Source organism: Oxyura jamaicensis, chromosome 1 (genome assembly GCF_011077185.1).
Source record: "Oxyura jamaicensis isolate SHBP4307 breed ruddy duck chromosome 1, BPBGC_Ojam_1.0, whole genome shotgun sequence".
NCBI lineage: Eukaryota > Metazoa > Chordata > Aves > Anseriformes > Anatidae > Oxyura > Oxyura jamaicensis.
In genome coordinates, this window is record NC_048893.1 from 20,607,101 (window position 1) to 20,625,481 (window position 18,381).

Consider the following 18,381-nt stretch of genomic DNA (forward strand, 5'->3'; position numbering starts at 1 on the left):
TAAAATAAAATAAAATAAAATAAAATAAAATAAAATAAAATAAAATAAAATAAAATAAAGAAAAAAGAACTGAAGATTATGAAAACAGACCCTGTGTGCTAAATTGGCCCCTCTTGCTGCTGCTGGAGGCAGTGGCTATTTCTTTTGGAAGGCCTTAACATTTTTATATTCCACTTACTGTCTTCTCATACATCCCAACACTATTCCTCTGCAAAAGAAGCAATATGTTGCAGGCCTGGCTTTCCCGTGCTCTGGCATACACAGCAAGGCCCTCACCATTTTGCTCTGGGCAGCTATTCATTTTTCTTGTGCTTAGAGTCAGTTCCAGGAGCAGAACACTGCCCTGAAATACACTGTGGCCTTTATAAATGGTAAATGTCATCCTCTTCACATTCACAAACTGTGGAAGACTGGTTTTAACTCCAAACCTTTGAAAGTCAGTTAAAATCTTTCCACTCGTTTGAATAAACTTTGGATCAGATCCAAATGTGGGAAAAACTTTTTGCCTATAAAAAGTTTAGCTCTGCTCATGACAAAAGTGCCACTAACACCATTTTCAAGTAAGTCAATTTCTCTTTGTGGATTTTACATTACTACTGCTAGTGAAATGAAACCATGGTTTGCAGTCATTTGCAAAATGAGATTAAGTCAGCTTTGTGTTCCAAATCTAAATGAGGCTTTAGGTACCTGAAACATTATTTAAGCAAGCTGTAATTATCTCAGCCAAACACCATGATCCATAATACCCCATTAATTGCCACCTAACCCTAAAGGCACCTAAGCTTATTAGGCAGCTCTCTTTCAGACCTTAAAGCTCCCTGGATGTTTGGGACTTGGTATCTAGTTCAAGACCAGTACAGGGCAGGAATGACACCTACCTCACACCAAAGTTATTTGGGATAGCATACATCCACTTGTGAGACAACCATGTCCCCCAGTGTAGCAGGTGGCTGGAGGAGATTTAATAGTAACGGAGATCAAATTAACAAAGCTCAAGCCTAGCTTCACTTTCAGAATGGAAGCGTTAGTGAAGAAAAGCAGAATAAGGGCAAGTTCCAGCTGTTATACTCTAGCTGTTCAAGTCCTAACCTCAATGGGCAGCCACATCCTCCTTAACCTGAAGCTGCTCTAACTCCACACAAGTTATCTTTTTGCCATGGTGCCCAGTAAATGAGAGTTTCCCAGGCCTCCTGTCAAAGCAGTGATACTGTATAGAGATGAAATGAAAGACTAATGGTCTGAGAGGATAGGCAAGAGAGAGCGAGATTTTAAAGTCAAGTCCTTTCAACATTGAAATTTGAGATCTTTTTCCTACTTCAAAGGCTACTTACATTTTAAGCATTCATCAAGAAAATAATAATAATAATAATAATAAAAACTTTGGAAGAGTGGGTCTCAGAAGCTACTCTGAAGGGAGAACATCAATCTCAGGCTCCTAACTAGGGTGTCTGGGCTCCAGAGAGCTGAGTTAAACCTAACCTTGTGCTTAACTTTTTCCCTTGGCTCACTTGAGGCAGCACCATGCTGAGCATGCAGGTTTCTCATATTGCCCTGACAAATGCTTAATGCTATATCATGATCTCCATTTAATCTGCATTTAATAACCTAGAGCCATAGGAAAAGAACAGGGACACAGAATGAGAATGTTGCACAGATATTATACTGATTTTTATTTTTTATTTTATTTTATTTGGGGAGGGGGGAGGAGTAGTTCTTAACAACAAAACTGAGCTTCCTAATCCCTTCCCAACTCTGGCAGTGTGGTTCAGAAAGTTATATCAAAATTTAGAACAACAAAGCAGACTTGGCAATATTCCTTGTAAAAGTTTCAAGACTTTGGTGGCCATATGTCAGGCCTGAGACACACTTCAAAGTCATGGAGAGAAACAAAGGAGCACATGCTTCTGTTGGTTGCAGCTCTCATAAAAAATGGTGTTTCTCCCTCTTGTCCTTAGACACAGAAAAAAAATTTAAATTGAAATAAGCTTAGAAATACCCTTGATTACAGCTCTTAGTGCTAAGAAGTATTTTCAAATGTTGATTTTTTTTTTTATTCTAGCCTTAGCTTGTTATGCTGTTGTGTAAGGATGTAAGGCCATGCAAATGATCCCTCGGGCCATACAGTAAGCAATGGTAGAGTAGTCTCAGACGGCAGTCCTGACAGGCCACTGCATTCCTCCTTGGTGCCATGTCATCAGTTAAGGAACTGCTTCCATTAAGACTTCACGATAAAGGTGATAAAATCATCATGATAGGATCATAGAATGGCTTGGGTTGGAAGGGACCTTAAAGATCATCTAATTCCAACCTACTTGCCATGGGCAAGGATGCCACCCACTAGGTCAGGTTGCCCAAAGCTCCATCCAACCTGGCCTTGAACACCTCCAGGGGATGGGGCATCCACAACTTCTCTGGGAAACCTGTGCCAGTACCTCACCACCCTCTGAGTGAAGAATTTCCTCCTAACCTCTAATCTAAATCCCTCTTCTTTTAGTTTAAATCCATTTCCCCTTTACCTGTCATTATCTGGTTGTGTAAAAAGTCACTCTCCATCTTTTTTAGAAGCCCCCTTCAAGTACTGAAAGGCCACAATGAGGTGTCCACAGAGCCTTCTCTTCTGTAGTCTGAACACCCCCAGCTCTCTCAGACTTGCTTCATAGGACAGCTCCTCCAGACCTCTGATCATCTTCGTGACTCTCATCTGGACCTGTTTGAACAGGTCCACATCCTTCTTGTGCTGGGGGCCCCAGATCTGCATGCAGTACTATAACTGGACCCTCCCAAGGGTAGAGCAGAGCTCCCTTGACTTGCTTGTCACTCCTCTGTTGATGCAACCCAGGATGCAGTTGATCTTCTGGGATGCAAATGCACACTGCTGGCTCATGTTGAGCTTTTTGTCCACCAGAACCCCCGAGTCCTTCTTTGCAGGGATGCTCTCGATGAATTCTCCACGTAGAGAACTCTTGTCTGTGATTATCCTGACCCAGGTGTAACACATTGCACTTGGCCTTGTTCAACCTCATTAGGTTCACATGGGCCCACTTCTCAAGCTTGTCCATGTCCCTTTGGACAGCATCCAAGATATATGAGTAGTTATAATTGTGCTTGCTTTCCTTTCTCTAGCCACAGCAGAGAGAGAAAAGTTGTCTTAGTGCATTTGGTGAGAAACTTTTTTTTTCTTTTCACCTGTACACTTGAAAATTTTGGAGAGAAAGGATTTATTCCCTAAATATTAATATTTGGATTTTTATGGCATCTGAAATTCTTAATTCTACATCAGAAATTTATACCAGAACCCCTGCATATATGCCTCTCTTGTCAGGAGCAACAAAAGCCAAAAAAAATTTCCCCTGAAACTGTGTGAGTACAAGAAAAATAAAAATAAAAATAAAAAATTGCTGTGTAGAAAAGCAATAATGAAAATATCTATACTATTAATTTTAGTTGCGATATCTGTAATTCAAGATAACTAATATAGGAGCTAGATATAAACAATTTTGGAGATTCTAAGTAAGAATAAATCTTATAAAATATATTAAGTAATCACTTTAAAAGTCATTACATAGCCTATTTCTCTTTTAACTGTTAATTCATAATTTTGAGGGAAGGGGGGTTAAAAAAACCTAAGGGATAATCATCTAGTTTAGGTTTATCTTGTGTATCTTATACTGTAGTTGCTAAAGTTAGCACAGGTCCAATTAAAGGTGGCAGAGGTCCAAAATAAGTGGTTCCAAAGAGGCAGGATTCCACCAACTTTACAACAGCCACATTGTTTCACCTGACTCTCCTGATCACACAGTTGTCCCTAGAGGCAGCAATAATTCCTGGGCGCGGCCTCAGTTTAATAATCCCACCAGTGTTCAGCACCTTCATATGTTGCTTCACTCTATGTCTCATTTTTAATGATAGCCCTTACTCACTAAAAACCACCTATGCCACACATTCTCCTAAAAAATATACATTTGTGTTGTTTTTTTTTTTTTCCCAAAGTGGATGAGAAAAATAAACTACAGAGGCAGACTGAATGTTAACACTGATGTGATCACACTCTATAAAATTATTATACTATATCCTACAGAAAAATAATATATGATAAACAAGGGGGAAAAAATAAAAGAACTCATGCTACTGACCAAAACTTAGCATGAAGCTTGATACTCTAATGAGAATTGCTAAAATGCAAGAAAAAAAACAATATATATATATACAGGGAAAATTATAGTGCAACAATATCAACATTTAAAAAGCAATGAGAAACCTGTCATTGCAGTCATGGAAGGAAGAACAGTAGGTCAGGGAGATGAGGAAGTGGGAAAAAGATCAAGGAAGTTTGCATATTTAGGAATGAAAGGGGAAAGCAAAACTGAAGACAGTGAAATGTATTAACTGCAATAAATTCTATTTCCTCAATGTTTTTCCAAGAAAAGACAATGAATGTACATCTAGCACCATACAATGGTGTTTATATGATTCATACTTTCTGAAAATATGCAGGCAAGTAGAGGCAACTCCAAGACCATCAGTTTTCCAGAAGTGATTGAAATTTACCACACATATTCAAAGCAACAAAGCTGAAACACTTTTCTGCAGGAGAAAGAGCCACAGATCATTTGCTAAGTAAAACTTAAACTCTGCTCATTTTTGCACTGCCACTTCTTGAATGAAAGTGTAGGTTCTATACAGTTTTCCGGTAAGTTGGAACTTTCCCATATTTTGCATACCGAAAGGGCAGCATATGCAATAGAGTAAGGCAAGTTTGGCTCTGTTGACTGTTCCAAAGCAGCAGTAAGTTAAATATGATTTGAAAGACTATCTTTAGATCAAAAAAAAAAAAAAAAAAAAAAAAAAAAAAGAGGAAATTATGCATAAAAGCAGAGATATTAAGGTTAGAAAAAAACTCAAGATGCCATCTACTCTAAAGTTCTGCCTTAGGAGGAAATGTTTTTATCTGAGACGTATCTGAGAGATATTCTCCAAGCATTTATGGAGATATCTATAAGCTCTGCAGGCAATCTATTCTAGTTACCGTGACTTTCCAGCTCATTCATGACTTCTCAAAATTCTGGCCCAGTAAATTCATGTATCTCTGAAGGCAGGGTCAGGGTTATGACGTGTCCATATCACACCTGAGTATACACAAATTTACTGGTTCTGGGATCATTCCTAGCCAAGTAGTTCAGAGCTACTCTGGAACTTCCTCTGTAACATACTACTTCGGAATATTTTCCAGTTTGTGTTTTATTTACACTTTGTATGAAGGCAGATAATTTCTTGGTTTTCAAAAAGCAAGTCAACGGTCCCCCAGGGGGGGGGGGGGCAGGGGGGGAGGGAAGTTTTACAGAGAAAAATATTTTCCTGAAAGTACAAAAACTACTATAAAAATGTCTGTGAAGATGATCAAAAGGCTGGAGACTCCCATGAGGAAAGACTGAAGGAGTTAGGTCATTTCACCCGGGAGAAAAGAGTGCTCATGAGGGACCTCAACACAGTATTCCAGTATTTAAAGGATGGTTACAAAGAGGACAGAGGCTCTCTCTTCACAAGGAGCCACATGTAGAAGACAAGGGGCAACAGGTACAGGCTTTACCAGGAAAGGTTTTATCTTGATATAAGAAAGATTTCACTGTGAGAACAATCAGTCACTGCAACAATCTCCCCAGGGACATGATGAGTCCCCATCAGTGAAGGTTTTCAATGTGTAATTGGACAGAGTAATAGATGATCTCATTTAAACTCCCTTTCCCAAAGTATGGATTGACCTGATGATCTTTCAAGGTTCAGGGCTGGGCTGTTCTATGATTCTATGACTGATCAGTGCCAAAGCTAATGTATAAAATGTATGCAGCTCATGGGGATGATGATAACATAGTACATATAACTTTAAATGTGTTCTGGGTTTTTACAGCTTGGTAGGCACAGCATTGCATCTGGGAATTCATGGTTCCCCAAAATCAAGTGTTTTTTAGTCAGGGATAGAAACATTGGACCTCCTTTTTTAAGCCCAAGTTACCTACCTATCTGGGACTGAGGACCAGCTTCCCAATGCGGAGGCAAACACCAAACAGACAGGAGACTATCCAAAACTATCCTTAGAAATAAATTCTTTGAAACATCTTATTGTTCTTTTGCATTTTTGATCACTCCTGATTCTTCCACGAGCACAGACATTCTGGCAAGAGTAGGAGAATGAGACTGTATAAATCAATGCAACAAAGTAGTAGGTACAGCATTGCCAGCTCCAGCAGATGTACAAATTAAGCCAATTCTAGACCCTTCTGCAAGAATTCCAGCAAGGTAACACCACCTGGTCTAGTACAAATTATTACTTCTCTCTGCACAATTTTTCCTGCTTAAGTTGTCTCCTTCCCTGGAGATATTCAAAAGCCACCTGGACATGGTCCTGGGCAAGCTCCTCTAGGTGACTGCTTGAGCAGGGGCATTGGACAAGATGACTTCCAGAAGGACCTCCCTGTCGCAGCCATTCTGTGATTTTGTGATTAGAAGGTACAGTTTAGACCAATTTACAAGTAGCTTTCCAACTCCAAAGCAATCATTCAACAAGCAATATTACGAAGAAGTGGAAAGCGCTTGCTCCTGAATTTCAATATTCCACATTGAAATTGAGTCCAAATGGAGCTGAAGTATATATTCCCTCCCTAAGCTCAGGACTCAGATATACTCATGAGCTAGAATTCCATGACAATAATAAAGGTCAGCTGCTCCCATCTTCTGCTGAGCTTGGATATTTTTTTTAATTTATTTATTTCTACCTCTTGGTACAGGTACTGATTACACACACTTGTGTTGATGTCAGATGGTGATGAAGCTTCTAGCACTGCCTTGTGTTTGAACTTCAGGACACCTTGTAAAGTCCAGTGCCAAGTCCTGACTTTGAGTCCACAACTTTCATGACTATCTGTAGTGTCTTGGCTCTTGGTACTCCAGTGGCTCATTTCTTTCCAGACCTTGCAACCTTCAGAGTTCTTGAGGAAGGGGGAAGTGGGAAAGAAAAAACAAGAACTACTACTGCATTTTTTGCAAGTCCTGAATTGTAGAGCTGTCTCCATCTCCATCTCTCCTGAAAGAAGTGGTGGTAGATGCTGTAACTATGAAGAACATAGGAGAGTTTAAGTTTTTGTTTGTATCTGTTATTGGCCGTTTTAGTTGGGGGTGAGGAAATGGGATGGCAACCAATGAATGGCATAGGACACAGAGGGAAACATGAAAGCAATATGTCTCATGTCTTTGCCAAGCTATTTTTGACCATGTAAAACAAAGACCAAGAGATAAATCACCTAAACTTGCTAAACTGCAACTCTCCTGACTACCAGCAGAAAAGACAAGCCGGGATATCTAAGCTAATGGGCTAATATCACTCTAATACAGTGACTCAAGATGATTGAGCCCCTTAAGTATGACTGCTTTGACTAATGAAAACTTAACATGTAATTATAGTATTCAAAGAACTTAATTAAAACCTGTAATTAAGACATATCACGCAGGAAGGTCAGCACTATTGTGTACTTGTGAAAACTGGAGAGGTGAAATTACTTGAATAGGCCCACGCAAGTAAGTCAATGACAGGCAGGGATACAAAACCAATGCCTTCTATTTAGGGTATGCTCCCATAGATTGCACTGCATCATTGCAGGCTTTAGCAGGGGATATGCTTTACATTTTTACGCATTTCCTCCAGTCATTAGGTATATCTTGGCATACACAAAAAAGCCTATGGTAAACAATCTTCCCTTCCTGGGACTTCACAGTGGTATCTCCCTCACTTGCTCACTCTGAGAAAAACGGGTCTCTGATATTGATCTCCATTTATCATGTCTAAAACAGTTTTTCAAACAGATTTTAGAGAAAAACTGAATTATGTCACCTAGATTCTCATGTGCATTGTTTAAGGTCTGGGGATTACTTTTAAATTACAAAATGCTTACCATGATAAAGAAAATGAATGCCAATTTATGTTAGCTGAGTTAGCAGCCTGAGAGTTGTATTGTAACACTGGTTTTGCAATGTCTAGTATTCAGTCAGAATGGTCTGATCCATGGCATAAATATCCAGTCAAGAAACACTACACACTTCATCTATGAATAGCACAAGCAGGCAGTAGCTATATCAAGAATTTGCTGCCAATAATCTTTATAATTGCTGGGGAATACCACATTCAGTTTAGGGTTTTCTTCTTTATTCATAGATTTTGGAAATGCTACTGCATTTAATGGCAGACGATAAAAATACTATTTCATACTTTTCTGGAAAGGTTTGGTGGTTTTTTGTTTGTTTGTTTTGTTGTTTTCTTTAATGTAACGTATTTGATCTTTACCAGCTGTTGAGTCAAATTTGGCATAGGCCTGTTTCTTTCTGTACAGCCTGCAAACAATGTGGATTGTAAAATGAGTAGGGCACAAACCCAATTTCAATTGCAGTATGGGATTCCCCTATGCTTTTACAGGGAAGCATGGTTGATAACTCTATTTGCTATTGGATGAGACCTGGAGACTAAGCCCATCATAGTTAACCTTTGAATACCAGAATATCATACATGCTCTAAAGCCAAGCCATTAAAATAAGGAAGGAGAAAAAAAAAAAAAAAAGACAGTACATGATGAAAGCTTGGTGTTTCCTTTGCTGCCATTCAATCCACAATTGTGTATTTTCATGCTGTTTAAATTGCCATGTGATACTTTCATAAACATTCAATGATCTTTTGTTTTCTCCTTTTCTGTACTGGATAGGAGTAAAGTAACTTGTGGTATAGTAATGAAACCTGGATATTTTATAAGCCAATGCAAAGATGTCTTGCTGAATACACCTGGTAAACTCAGAATGATTCATTGAGTTGTAATAGGATCCAAAATCTAAACAGTTGAGTATGAAGGTTTTATTAGGTCACATACCTCAGAACAGTTATGTCACTATTTCCCTATTACGTACAACTAATGCTTTACTCTGCTAAGTACAAGAAGTTGCTTACAAATACTCAAGGGGCACAGTCACCTTAAAACCTAGTCTGATGATCAAACTCAACATTTTCAGTTACTAAACCTGCTCAAAATCCCACTGGCAATACCTACAGATTGAAAAATGCCGAAAAATTCAAAAGTATTTAATTCCCCTGTTGTTTTATGAAGAACCATACAACCTCAGGATTGACTCTGCAGAAGAGAAACTCACTATATAGATTTACAGGAAAATTTAATAAAGGAAGAAAAATCCCTGTAACATACACTTATAATAATAGTAGCTATAGAAAGCTTCTGATGGCTTTAAAATTAAAATATCTCACAATCTCATTAAGTAAATTGCTAGAAAAGGCAATTCCTTTGATTCCAAATTCTCTAACTTGTGACCTGATATGCTAGAACAAAAGGCAGCAGACATATATTGTGCATACACTGAGAGATAAGTTGTAACCTCTGGTTGGTGCCCCTATAAAGAACATTCAGTTGTGAATTATGAAGGTAAACTGCTCCCTTTTAAAGTAACTCAGGTAGGAATGGGATTGCAGCCATGGGATTGAGATGGGTTATGCGGGAAAACTGAGGTTACTTCCAATGGAAAAGGAAGGAGTTTTCTTTAAGAACCTAGTCATGAGACTCTAACATTCATGTGGCTAAAATGCTTTGCACTGGATTGAAAATCCTAAGCTGGCAATAATTTGCCCTGTTGAGATCATTATTGTTTCCAGTGAGAAAACATTTTTGTCTTAAAAAGTCATTAATGCATTCAAGATTCCACTGAATACATCTAGTAGAAACATAACATACAGAACATAAACTGAATTCTGTCTTTGACTATCAGAAATTACACTGACACTTCATTCTATTATACTGGAAATAATGCATTTCCCCTGAAAATTTAAAACAACAACAACAAAGTCTTTCTTACTTATCCAGCCTTCTGTGTTGGAAAAGTAAGACAGTATCTTGAAAGCAAAGAAAGGGATCCAGTCTCCCTAACCTCAGAACTCTGCCAACATCTTAGGCAACTCGTGAATCAGTCTTCCTAACATACATACCTAAGACACAACAGAGAAATGTGCCTTTTAAGGTCCACAGAGGTAAAACCTGTCCCCTAGACTGGATCCCACCTTAGAAGTTGTTCTTGTATGTTACATTCTAAGTCTGAGAGTCAAACACTCTCAGGAGGAATAAATTAGAAAGGTAAATCAGATCTATTTTAAACACCCGTTGCAGCAGACCAAGGAGACCCATTGCAGCATTGCAAGGTGAATAAATTACTTGAAATGCTTGTGTTCTTGCACTCATAAACTTAAGTACATAACTGTTGCTGAAAAGTGCTCAGGTACATCTAAAGATTAATCTCTTATTACTATATGTTATTATTTTAAAAACATTATTTAAGTGGGGAGAGTGTGCAGAATTTGAATTCATAAATATAAGGCTACTTTTCAAATATTTTTCCCCCTCAACTCTGGTATTTTATAAGCATCTTTATTTCTGATACATTTTAGGATACATACAAAATATAGAATAAAATGCTGTAACATACTAACTTGATATCTGGATAGTACCACCACATGTAGACGAAGTTTAATAAGTCTCAGTTGCCTCTCCTAGGGACTACCTAATACTGTGACATTTTCAAGCAGGACTCTGTACGTACAGCCAAACTCTCTCATGCTATGAATTCCACTTCTCCAAAGTAACTACATACTTATCATCCCCTACTCAGACTGAAAATATCAGATACCCTATTCTTTTTATCTTATTTTTTATTTATCTTTCAGTATACTCCCTTCTTGAACTTTCAGAACGAGAAGCAAAATATCTCTATACTGCCCCTTTGTGGGGATATTTGGAAACATCCAAAATTTAAAGCTGTTAAAAGAGATGGCATGGCTCACACTCCACTTTTATGCCCATACATAAGTCATTAAATTTAATAGTCCAGTTACATTCATACCACAAAATGAAAAACATGTTTTACTTTTTTTTAAGCTTAATTCATTTATTCACAGAAAAGTCAGTGATTCCTATATTCCTAACATAATGAGCAATTTCTGAAACCTCCCGTTCCTCCCTGTCATCTATTTGGCACCACTTCTTATTGTAAAAACTTAATCTTCAAAGTACTTCATATAAACTAAATTATTTTTATTACTGTTTTTTTTAAATACAAAAGACAGATTTTAAAAGGTACTAACAACAACAGCAGCTGGAAATAGTGTGAAATGCATTTTCTTATTCCCTTACAACAGTCATCTTTGCCACTTTGTATACTTAATTGAGAATGACAGGAATATAAACCAAATGGTCAGATTAGTTGAAATACTTTTTCCATTTCTGCTTTCTTGCTCTGTTTACAATTATTTTAGCAGCATACAACTATTATATTAAGAGATACAAATAGGAACAAGTAAAAGATTACCTGAGAACATGAAAGTCCACATTCTTCAATCCTGGGAATAATTTGACAATCAGAATTCCACAAAAGACTTATTAGAAGAATCTGAACAACATGAATATTTATCATCCTAAATTGACAAAAAAATAAAAAATAAAAACCTCAGAAGAAGTCTTCTACTCTGACAATTCTCTCTCTCATGCCAAAACTTTAATATGATTTTAGTCCCTCCCACAGCACCTCTGAGCTCCTCCCTTTAAACTCTACAAAGACAGAAAATTGCTAGTTGTGGGAAATAAAAATCATGTTAAACTCATTTCTTGTGTTCCTTAATGAAAAATGGGAAATATGAATTTCTGACAATCACAATAAAAGCCTTTTTCTTCTGGTTTTCATTATGACTGATTTGGATGAGTTTTAGTATTTTTTTTATTTTTTTTATTTTTTTTGTAAATTCCATCTGTAAATGGGAATTTTGTTTCCAGCAGTGATGCAGCAGATAGGTTCATTGGAATCCAAATGCATTATTATGCTTGTTTATCTTCCTGGTTTTCTAATGCACCAAATAAAAATTTAAAATAAATAAATAAATAAAAATAAAGATAGAAATAGAAATAAAAATTTAAAAAAATAAAATAAAAAAAAAAACGTATCTGTGTTGAGGTCAGTATTCATGGAAGATTGGTTTCTTGTTTCTCTTCAACAAGAAAACCAGCGCCTTTATCCAAGAAATCTGTTATGAATTTATTTTTTCATTATTTTATTTTATCAACAGAAGCCTCTTGTTCTATCTCTATTCTCTATTCTATCTCCAATTTTTGGATTTTCATCAAGTTTGGGAAGTACAGTGCTTTCCCAAAAAAGTGGAATGCCTCCAGCTCTGAAAACAAGGTATGAGGGCTACAGCACCTCAATACTACTTAGATCAGGAATGCATTTCTTGGAGCTGCTTTACACAGCACCAATCACAAGGAAGAAGTATTCTGGAAACCACACTCTAGTTCATATAGAGGCTACATGGTGTGTTATGTGGAGCAGGGAAGAATTCCTCCATAGAGCGCTTGCTCAAAAATGAGAGAGAGATCTTCCAGCATGTCAGTGCCAGAGCCCAAGTCCTCAGAGCTCAAGTTACGCCTTTCATTTCATTTACAGTAGGGAATGCACAATTAACACCATACGCAACGATGTAGCTTTACCAATATTTATTTTAAGAAACAGGTAGAAGACAATGTCTACTCTGCCAATGTATCTATTGTATTTGTATTTTAGATACTATCATGTGAGTCCAATATGTCAATTTTCCAATGATGCTTTATTTTTGGAAGATGAATGTTGTCACAGTACTGAACAAATTGTCATTAAATTATTTTGGTTAAAAGAAATAGATTCTGTCATACATCAAATCAAAGATCCACCCAGTCTACTCTCCTGTGACAAGGAGGATCATAGCATATGCTTAGACAAAATAAGAAATAAGTTAAATATAATACATTGCTTCCATGGATTATTTTAACATGAATGTTACCAAATTCCAATGACCCACAGCTTATGGATTTCTTGAACTGAAAGTCATGTGCCTGTCTCTATTTCTAATAGTTATTTCTGGGTCTTTCTTACATGAATTTGTACAATAACACTTTGCATCTATTTATCCTTTTGGTTTTCAAAACATCCTGTGGCAATGAGTTACACAATTAAACTATGTTTGTTTGCTTTGTTTTGAGTTACAGCTGCTTCCAAATATTTCAGTTGAGCTCCCCCCTTATTCTTGCATTGGAAGTAATAGAGAATATTCATTGTCATCTCACATTTGCTGAGACAATCATGGTTTTGTTGATTTCTAGTATGCTCCCCTGCCCCCTTTTTTCAAGATGAATAATATACCTTTGCGTTTTCGCTATATGCTTTTTTAAGAGAGGGGGTCCTGCACACAATATTTATTCAAGGAGCGACCAGACTGAAGATCATTTATACAATAGCAGAGTGATGTTGACTGAATCATCAGCAGCACAATTTCCCTCCACCAAAAATCCATTTTGCCTCTCCCTTTGACATTTACCAGCATGTCTACTGCAGACAAGTCAGTTCAGCACACACCACTGTTAATAGTTTTGCAACTTCAATTTCAACTGCAATTTATGGGACCCTGTAGAATACTGTTTGATTGTTAGACATTTCCTCCAACTTCAGTAAGTTTCCCTGTAATGAACTTGCTTCATTTTTTATTGTGTTATTAAATGCCTTGAGCATAAGGTGTCCTTTCATATCTCCATATCTAGTAAGCTCCATAGACTTTTTAGGGGTCTTCCCTCTCATCTTTGGTTAAAAAATGATGGTATTTACCTTTCTTAGAACTATTATTGCCCTGAGAGCTGCTAAAAGATGTCCTCTTACAGGTGGAGTTTTGGGGGATATCTTATGTTCTCTTCTGAGTTTTCACTGTATTACTTTTAAACAAGTTTCTTGTGCCTAGAAAGCTTCCACGCTTTCAATTGTTCCTTTTAATTTCCTTTTTGAGACTTGTTCATTTTATGTAGTTTCTTTCTTCCTTATAGATTAGCATAGCACATTTTTTTGGATGTTGAACTTGTGCCACTATTGAAGAGTGGTTTTTTGAGTGGCTGCTTGGAAAGTGACCAAGAGTTCTTTCTCTTCCTATGGGGTCTGTGATTACTTGCTCCAAGCAACAGTCATTTATAGTGTTTACAAATTAAGTTTTTGTATCAAGCCCTGAGGTAACACTCCTTCAGTTTCCATAGAAAAGACTGATGTCTCTATTATTAAAGTTTTCTCCTATCTCAGTCCCTCTGATGTTTCTTAACACACCTCTGTCACCATATGAGTAAAGTAGTCAGTAGCACTGCTCTGACAGTATTCTCTTGCAGTGACAAAATTTTCTGTAATAGCCACTACTAGGTTCAGTCCACAACAACCTTGTTGTTATTTACTTTATTTGACAGCTTTTAAAAATCATGCCTCAACTGGCAAAATTTACTTTTCCATTCTTACATAATTTGTAGCCTGGAATTACAGTGTTCATTCACGGGTTTTATTATGTCAGGTTACTGAAACCCTAATATTCTCTAATTCTAATTAATATTCTCATTAAAAGTTGGGCAGTATAATAGACACATGCCATGGTGTTTTTTTTAAAAACTATCACTAATGTAGAAGCATCTATGCATGTGAAATTTATATGGGCACTACCTCTTTTCTCCCTGCTCAAATGGGACTTTGATTGTAGAAATCACAGAATCATAGAACATCCCGAGTTGGAAGGGATCCACAAGGATCATCTAGTCCAACTCCTGGCACCACACAGGTCTACCCAAAAAATCGGAACATATGAATAAGAGCACAGTCCAAACACTTCTTAAACTCTGACAGGCATCATGCCATGACTGCATCCCTGGGGAACCTGTTCTACTGCATGTATTGGCCATAATAATTCTCAGAAATAATTTCTTGATAACAATTTTCTGTTATTCTTTGTCCTTCACTGTACTTTACCTACATTGTAGTCAATATTTGTCTTGTGTTTAAGACTTTTATTACTTCATCACTGAAGAACATATAATAGCAAATTACATTCTGTCCTGCTTCTACCAGCTTTCCTTCAGTCTTAAAAATGAAAACTCTTAAAAAATAAAAATAAAAAATACCAGGAAGTATGTTTGTTTGCACTTTAGCAATAGAGACTTTGCACCCTCAAGCTTTATTAGAGCACTGGTCAAGGATATAGAAAAGACAAAATCTAAACACTTCTCAGTCCATATAGAGTTTGAGTCCAGACCTTCCACATTTCAGAATGGCAGTCTGGCTGTTCAGTCTTGGTTGGTTTTGTTTTGTTTTTAACAAATTGCAGAGAGAGATGCTGGAGTGCAGAGCAAAATCCAGTATTTTCCATTCTGCACTCTCTCATGTCAGGCTTCAGCTGTGGACCATCAGCTCAGGTTCCCTCTTCTTAATTCCTTTCTGTCTTAACAAATTTTGAATGCTTGGCTACACACTGGGCCTGTTTCAAGAGACCACCATTGCTCAAGTGTGTTCAAGCAGCATTACCTGGAAATAAATATAAGGATAGACATATCCAAGCATCCAGACATTGATTTGGTGACTTTTTTTTTTTTTTTTTTTTTTTTGGTAGGAGTTTAGGCACAGAAAACTACATAGATTTCTACTTTGGCTACATATATGCTGACATTGTGGAGATGAATATGTCAGTGCCTAGGCGCCTGGACTGGGAGGCATGTCCTTGTCATATCCCCACTGGAGAAGTCCCAGCCTTCTTCAGGGCACAATAGCCACATTCACGCTACATTTTGCAAGAGTATCCTGTGGTACAGCACTACATACTTTCATGTCTCACCAGCACCGGCACACGTCTTATTATTATTCCAGCTGTCCTGAGATCAAGGGCCATGGCCTGCAGATTCCCATGGCTTCCCTTTGAACTTGGTGTGCAGTCACACTGCCTGCACCCGGCCACAGACACCTCGCCTCAGGGCCGCTTGCACCAACCACAAGACAGCTGAGTGTTTATAACTTAACAGCTTCTTGACATGTTAAGCAAGCTTTGGAGTAGAGCTGGGTTGGGTGTTACTGTCATCACAACAAAATATTCTCAATAATTCAGTGCTGCTTGGGAGCTGCAGTTTTACAGTTTATCTCCTACCCTGAGTGAGTCTGCGCAGCCAGGGCAGGTACTGAGTAAGAGCAGTTAAGTCTTAACTAGCCTAGTTAAGAAATGATTTACTTCCAGGTAGAACTACTAACCAGGATATTGTGTCCAGTGCTGCAGCTTCCCTATAAAAACAAGGAAGCCTCTCCTGTGACTAATGGAGTATTTCTCCTTGTATCCACTTCTCCCCATCCAGATACAAAGCATGGCATCTTCTGCTTATTCTGCATATCTTCAAAGAGGAAAAAGTAATCATGAAACCTCGTGTCAGTTGAATTCTACAGCTTGAAAATACTTGTTATAGAGAAGCATAATATGTTTGGATGACAGCAGCCTACACATAGTGAGTGCTCTTAGACTTTAAATGTTGAAACTGCTTAAGCTGCAGTTTAGGCACATTTTCCTCAGAAACAATAATAAATTGAGTTAGATACTAGGGCTCCTTTTCTATTGTATGGAAAGTGTGTAAAGGTTGAGAAGAGTATTCAAATATGCAAGCCTCCTGAACAGAGCTGCCTAGAGCTAATCTATCAGCAAATGCTAAGATGGTGTGTTTAAACCCTTTGCCCCTTCAAGAGATGATGACTGTAAAGATACACTTTGTTCCCAGAGTTTGTCTTTAAAAGGCAAATATATCTTCCCTTCAGGCACTTAAACAATGGAAGTAAAAATAAAGCAGGGCATTTTGCTTTAATAGTGACTGAATTAACACAAAATCACACACAAATAATATCAAACCAGAGACTAGATACATACACACTTCCATGATGGCATACAATTCAACCTAGTCACCAAAGGACTGACAGTCTGGAGACAAGAGACAGACATTTAAAACCCCTCCAAGGTGAGAACAACACTGGCTCCAAGTGTTCTCCTCTCAGATGAGTGCTCTAATCCCCAGACTTATACATGGGCATCAGCACTTTATTTAAAGAAGATACAGACACTTTTAAAAAGGGATCTGATCCAAGCAGTTCATTAAACGTGCTTTTAGAGCAAGGTTTTGGGGCAGAACACCATCTAGTTCTTCCTAGACTCTTGAGGAATGCTGACTTTCAGATGGATCTTTTTGAACCTTTGCAACAGATGCCAAATTACAGATGCGTAAATTATTTTTTATCTGGTGAAACACAGTATCCTAAAAGGGTTTTTCCAAATTTACAGGGAAACAAACTCTACACCCACCACCAGCCTGGCTAAATGTTATGTTCCTCATTTCCAGCAGGGGCATAAGCCTCTTACTTTGATCTATCCCTGGTCAACAGTAGTTTCTACACTTAACTTTTTTCCTTACATGCCTCAGCTACATGCACAAAACCCCTAAATAATGCATTTGTAATGCATGTATCATATATCACTGTGGGAATCTCAACAGCACAGGAAATCTTACACTACAAAATTTTAGATGGCAACAAATCTGCTCAGTTCTGTCTGGTCTTGGCAAACTGCCGTAAAAGACACATTGTTATGGTATACTTGGTATACTATATACTTAGAAAGAAGACCCCTCCTGTAAATCCCAAGGGAACAATGACAGCAACATAAATTTAAGATAAAGTTTGTATAGCAACAATTTCAACATGTTTAAAAACAGTCAGAATTTCTCTTTATGCTTTTTTGTTTTGTTTTGTTTTTATAAACATTTGCCATGTAAAGTCCTACTCATTGTGCTAATCTAATTTTTAGCCAGGACTTGAATTTAAAGCAGTTAACTGCAGCAGTGAAAACTTACTGAACAAGAGAATAGTAATGATCAAGTAATTAATTTATTTTCAATGAGTATGGCAGAACAGCCAGCTACTCTCTAAATGTCTTCAGCACAAAAGAAAAAAGAAAAATTGCATGCCCCGGGGGGCCTCTGAGTGCATTTCTGTGCGACCCATGCAAACAGAAATGTAGCAAATGGTGCACAGAATTGTTAATACCATCTGCTCAAGGTAAGTTATTAGTCACAAGGCAAACAGTGTCTACTGGTATTCCAGAAGCTCTTCAACCTTCTTCTCATTAAAGCATTCAGAACCCTAAAAATAAACATTTAAAAAGTGATATTCACTGCATCTTTCAAGAATTTGTTTAAGCAAGTATATAATTTGCTTAGTTCAAGAGGTTTGTAAAAAAAAAATTGATTTTAAAAAAAAAAAAAAAAACACCTTACATTGTTTTTCATTACATCCGTGCAGTGACAGTCACAAGGAGAGTGCCATATACAAAACAGAATCAACACCAAATTTGAGAGAAAAAAGGCACTCCCTTAGAATACACTCATACTCCTATCCTTCACCCAGAAAATGACACTTGACACATGACAAATGTTTACCATTCTT

At 37.5% G+C, this 18,381-nt stretch overlaps 1 protein-coding gene across 3 annotated transcripts in view; it reads right to left on the bottom strand.

Moving 5' to 3' along the window:
- The window catches only part of IL17REL (interleukin 17 receptor E like), a 59,714-nt gene that overhangs the window by 39,950 nt on the left and 1,383 nt on the right, over positions 1-18,381 (bottom strand). The window contains exon 2 of one of the 3 annotated variants that reach the window (XM_035337425.1): positions 11,401-11,506. In XM_035337425.1, coding sequence (XP_035193316.1) covers positions 11,401-11,505 — 105 coding nt within the window. In that variant the 5' untranslated portion in view covers position 11,506. Of the gene's footprint in view, positions 1-11,400; positions 11,571-18,381 lie in introns of those variants that run through there. The other 2 variants (XM_035337436.1, XM_035337447.1) reach the window with 2 other exon arrangements.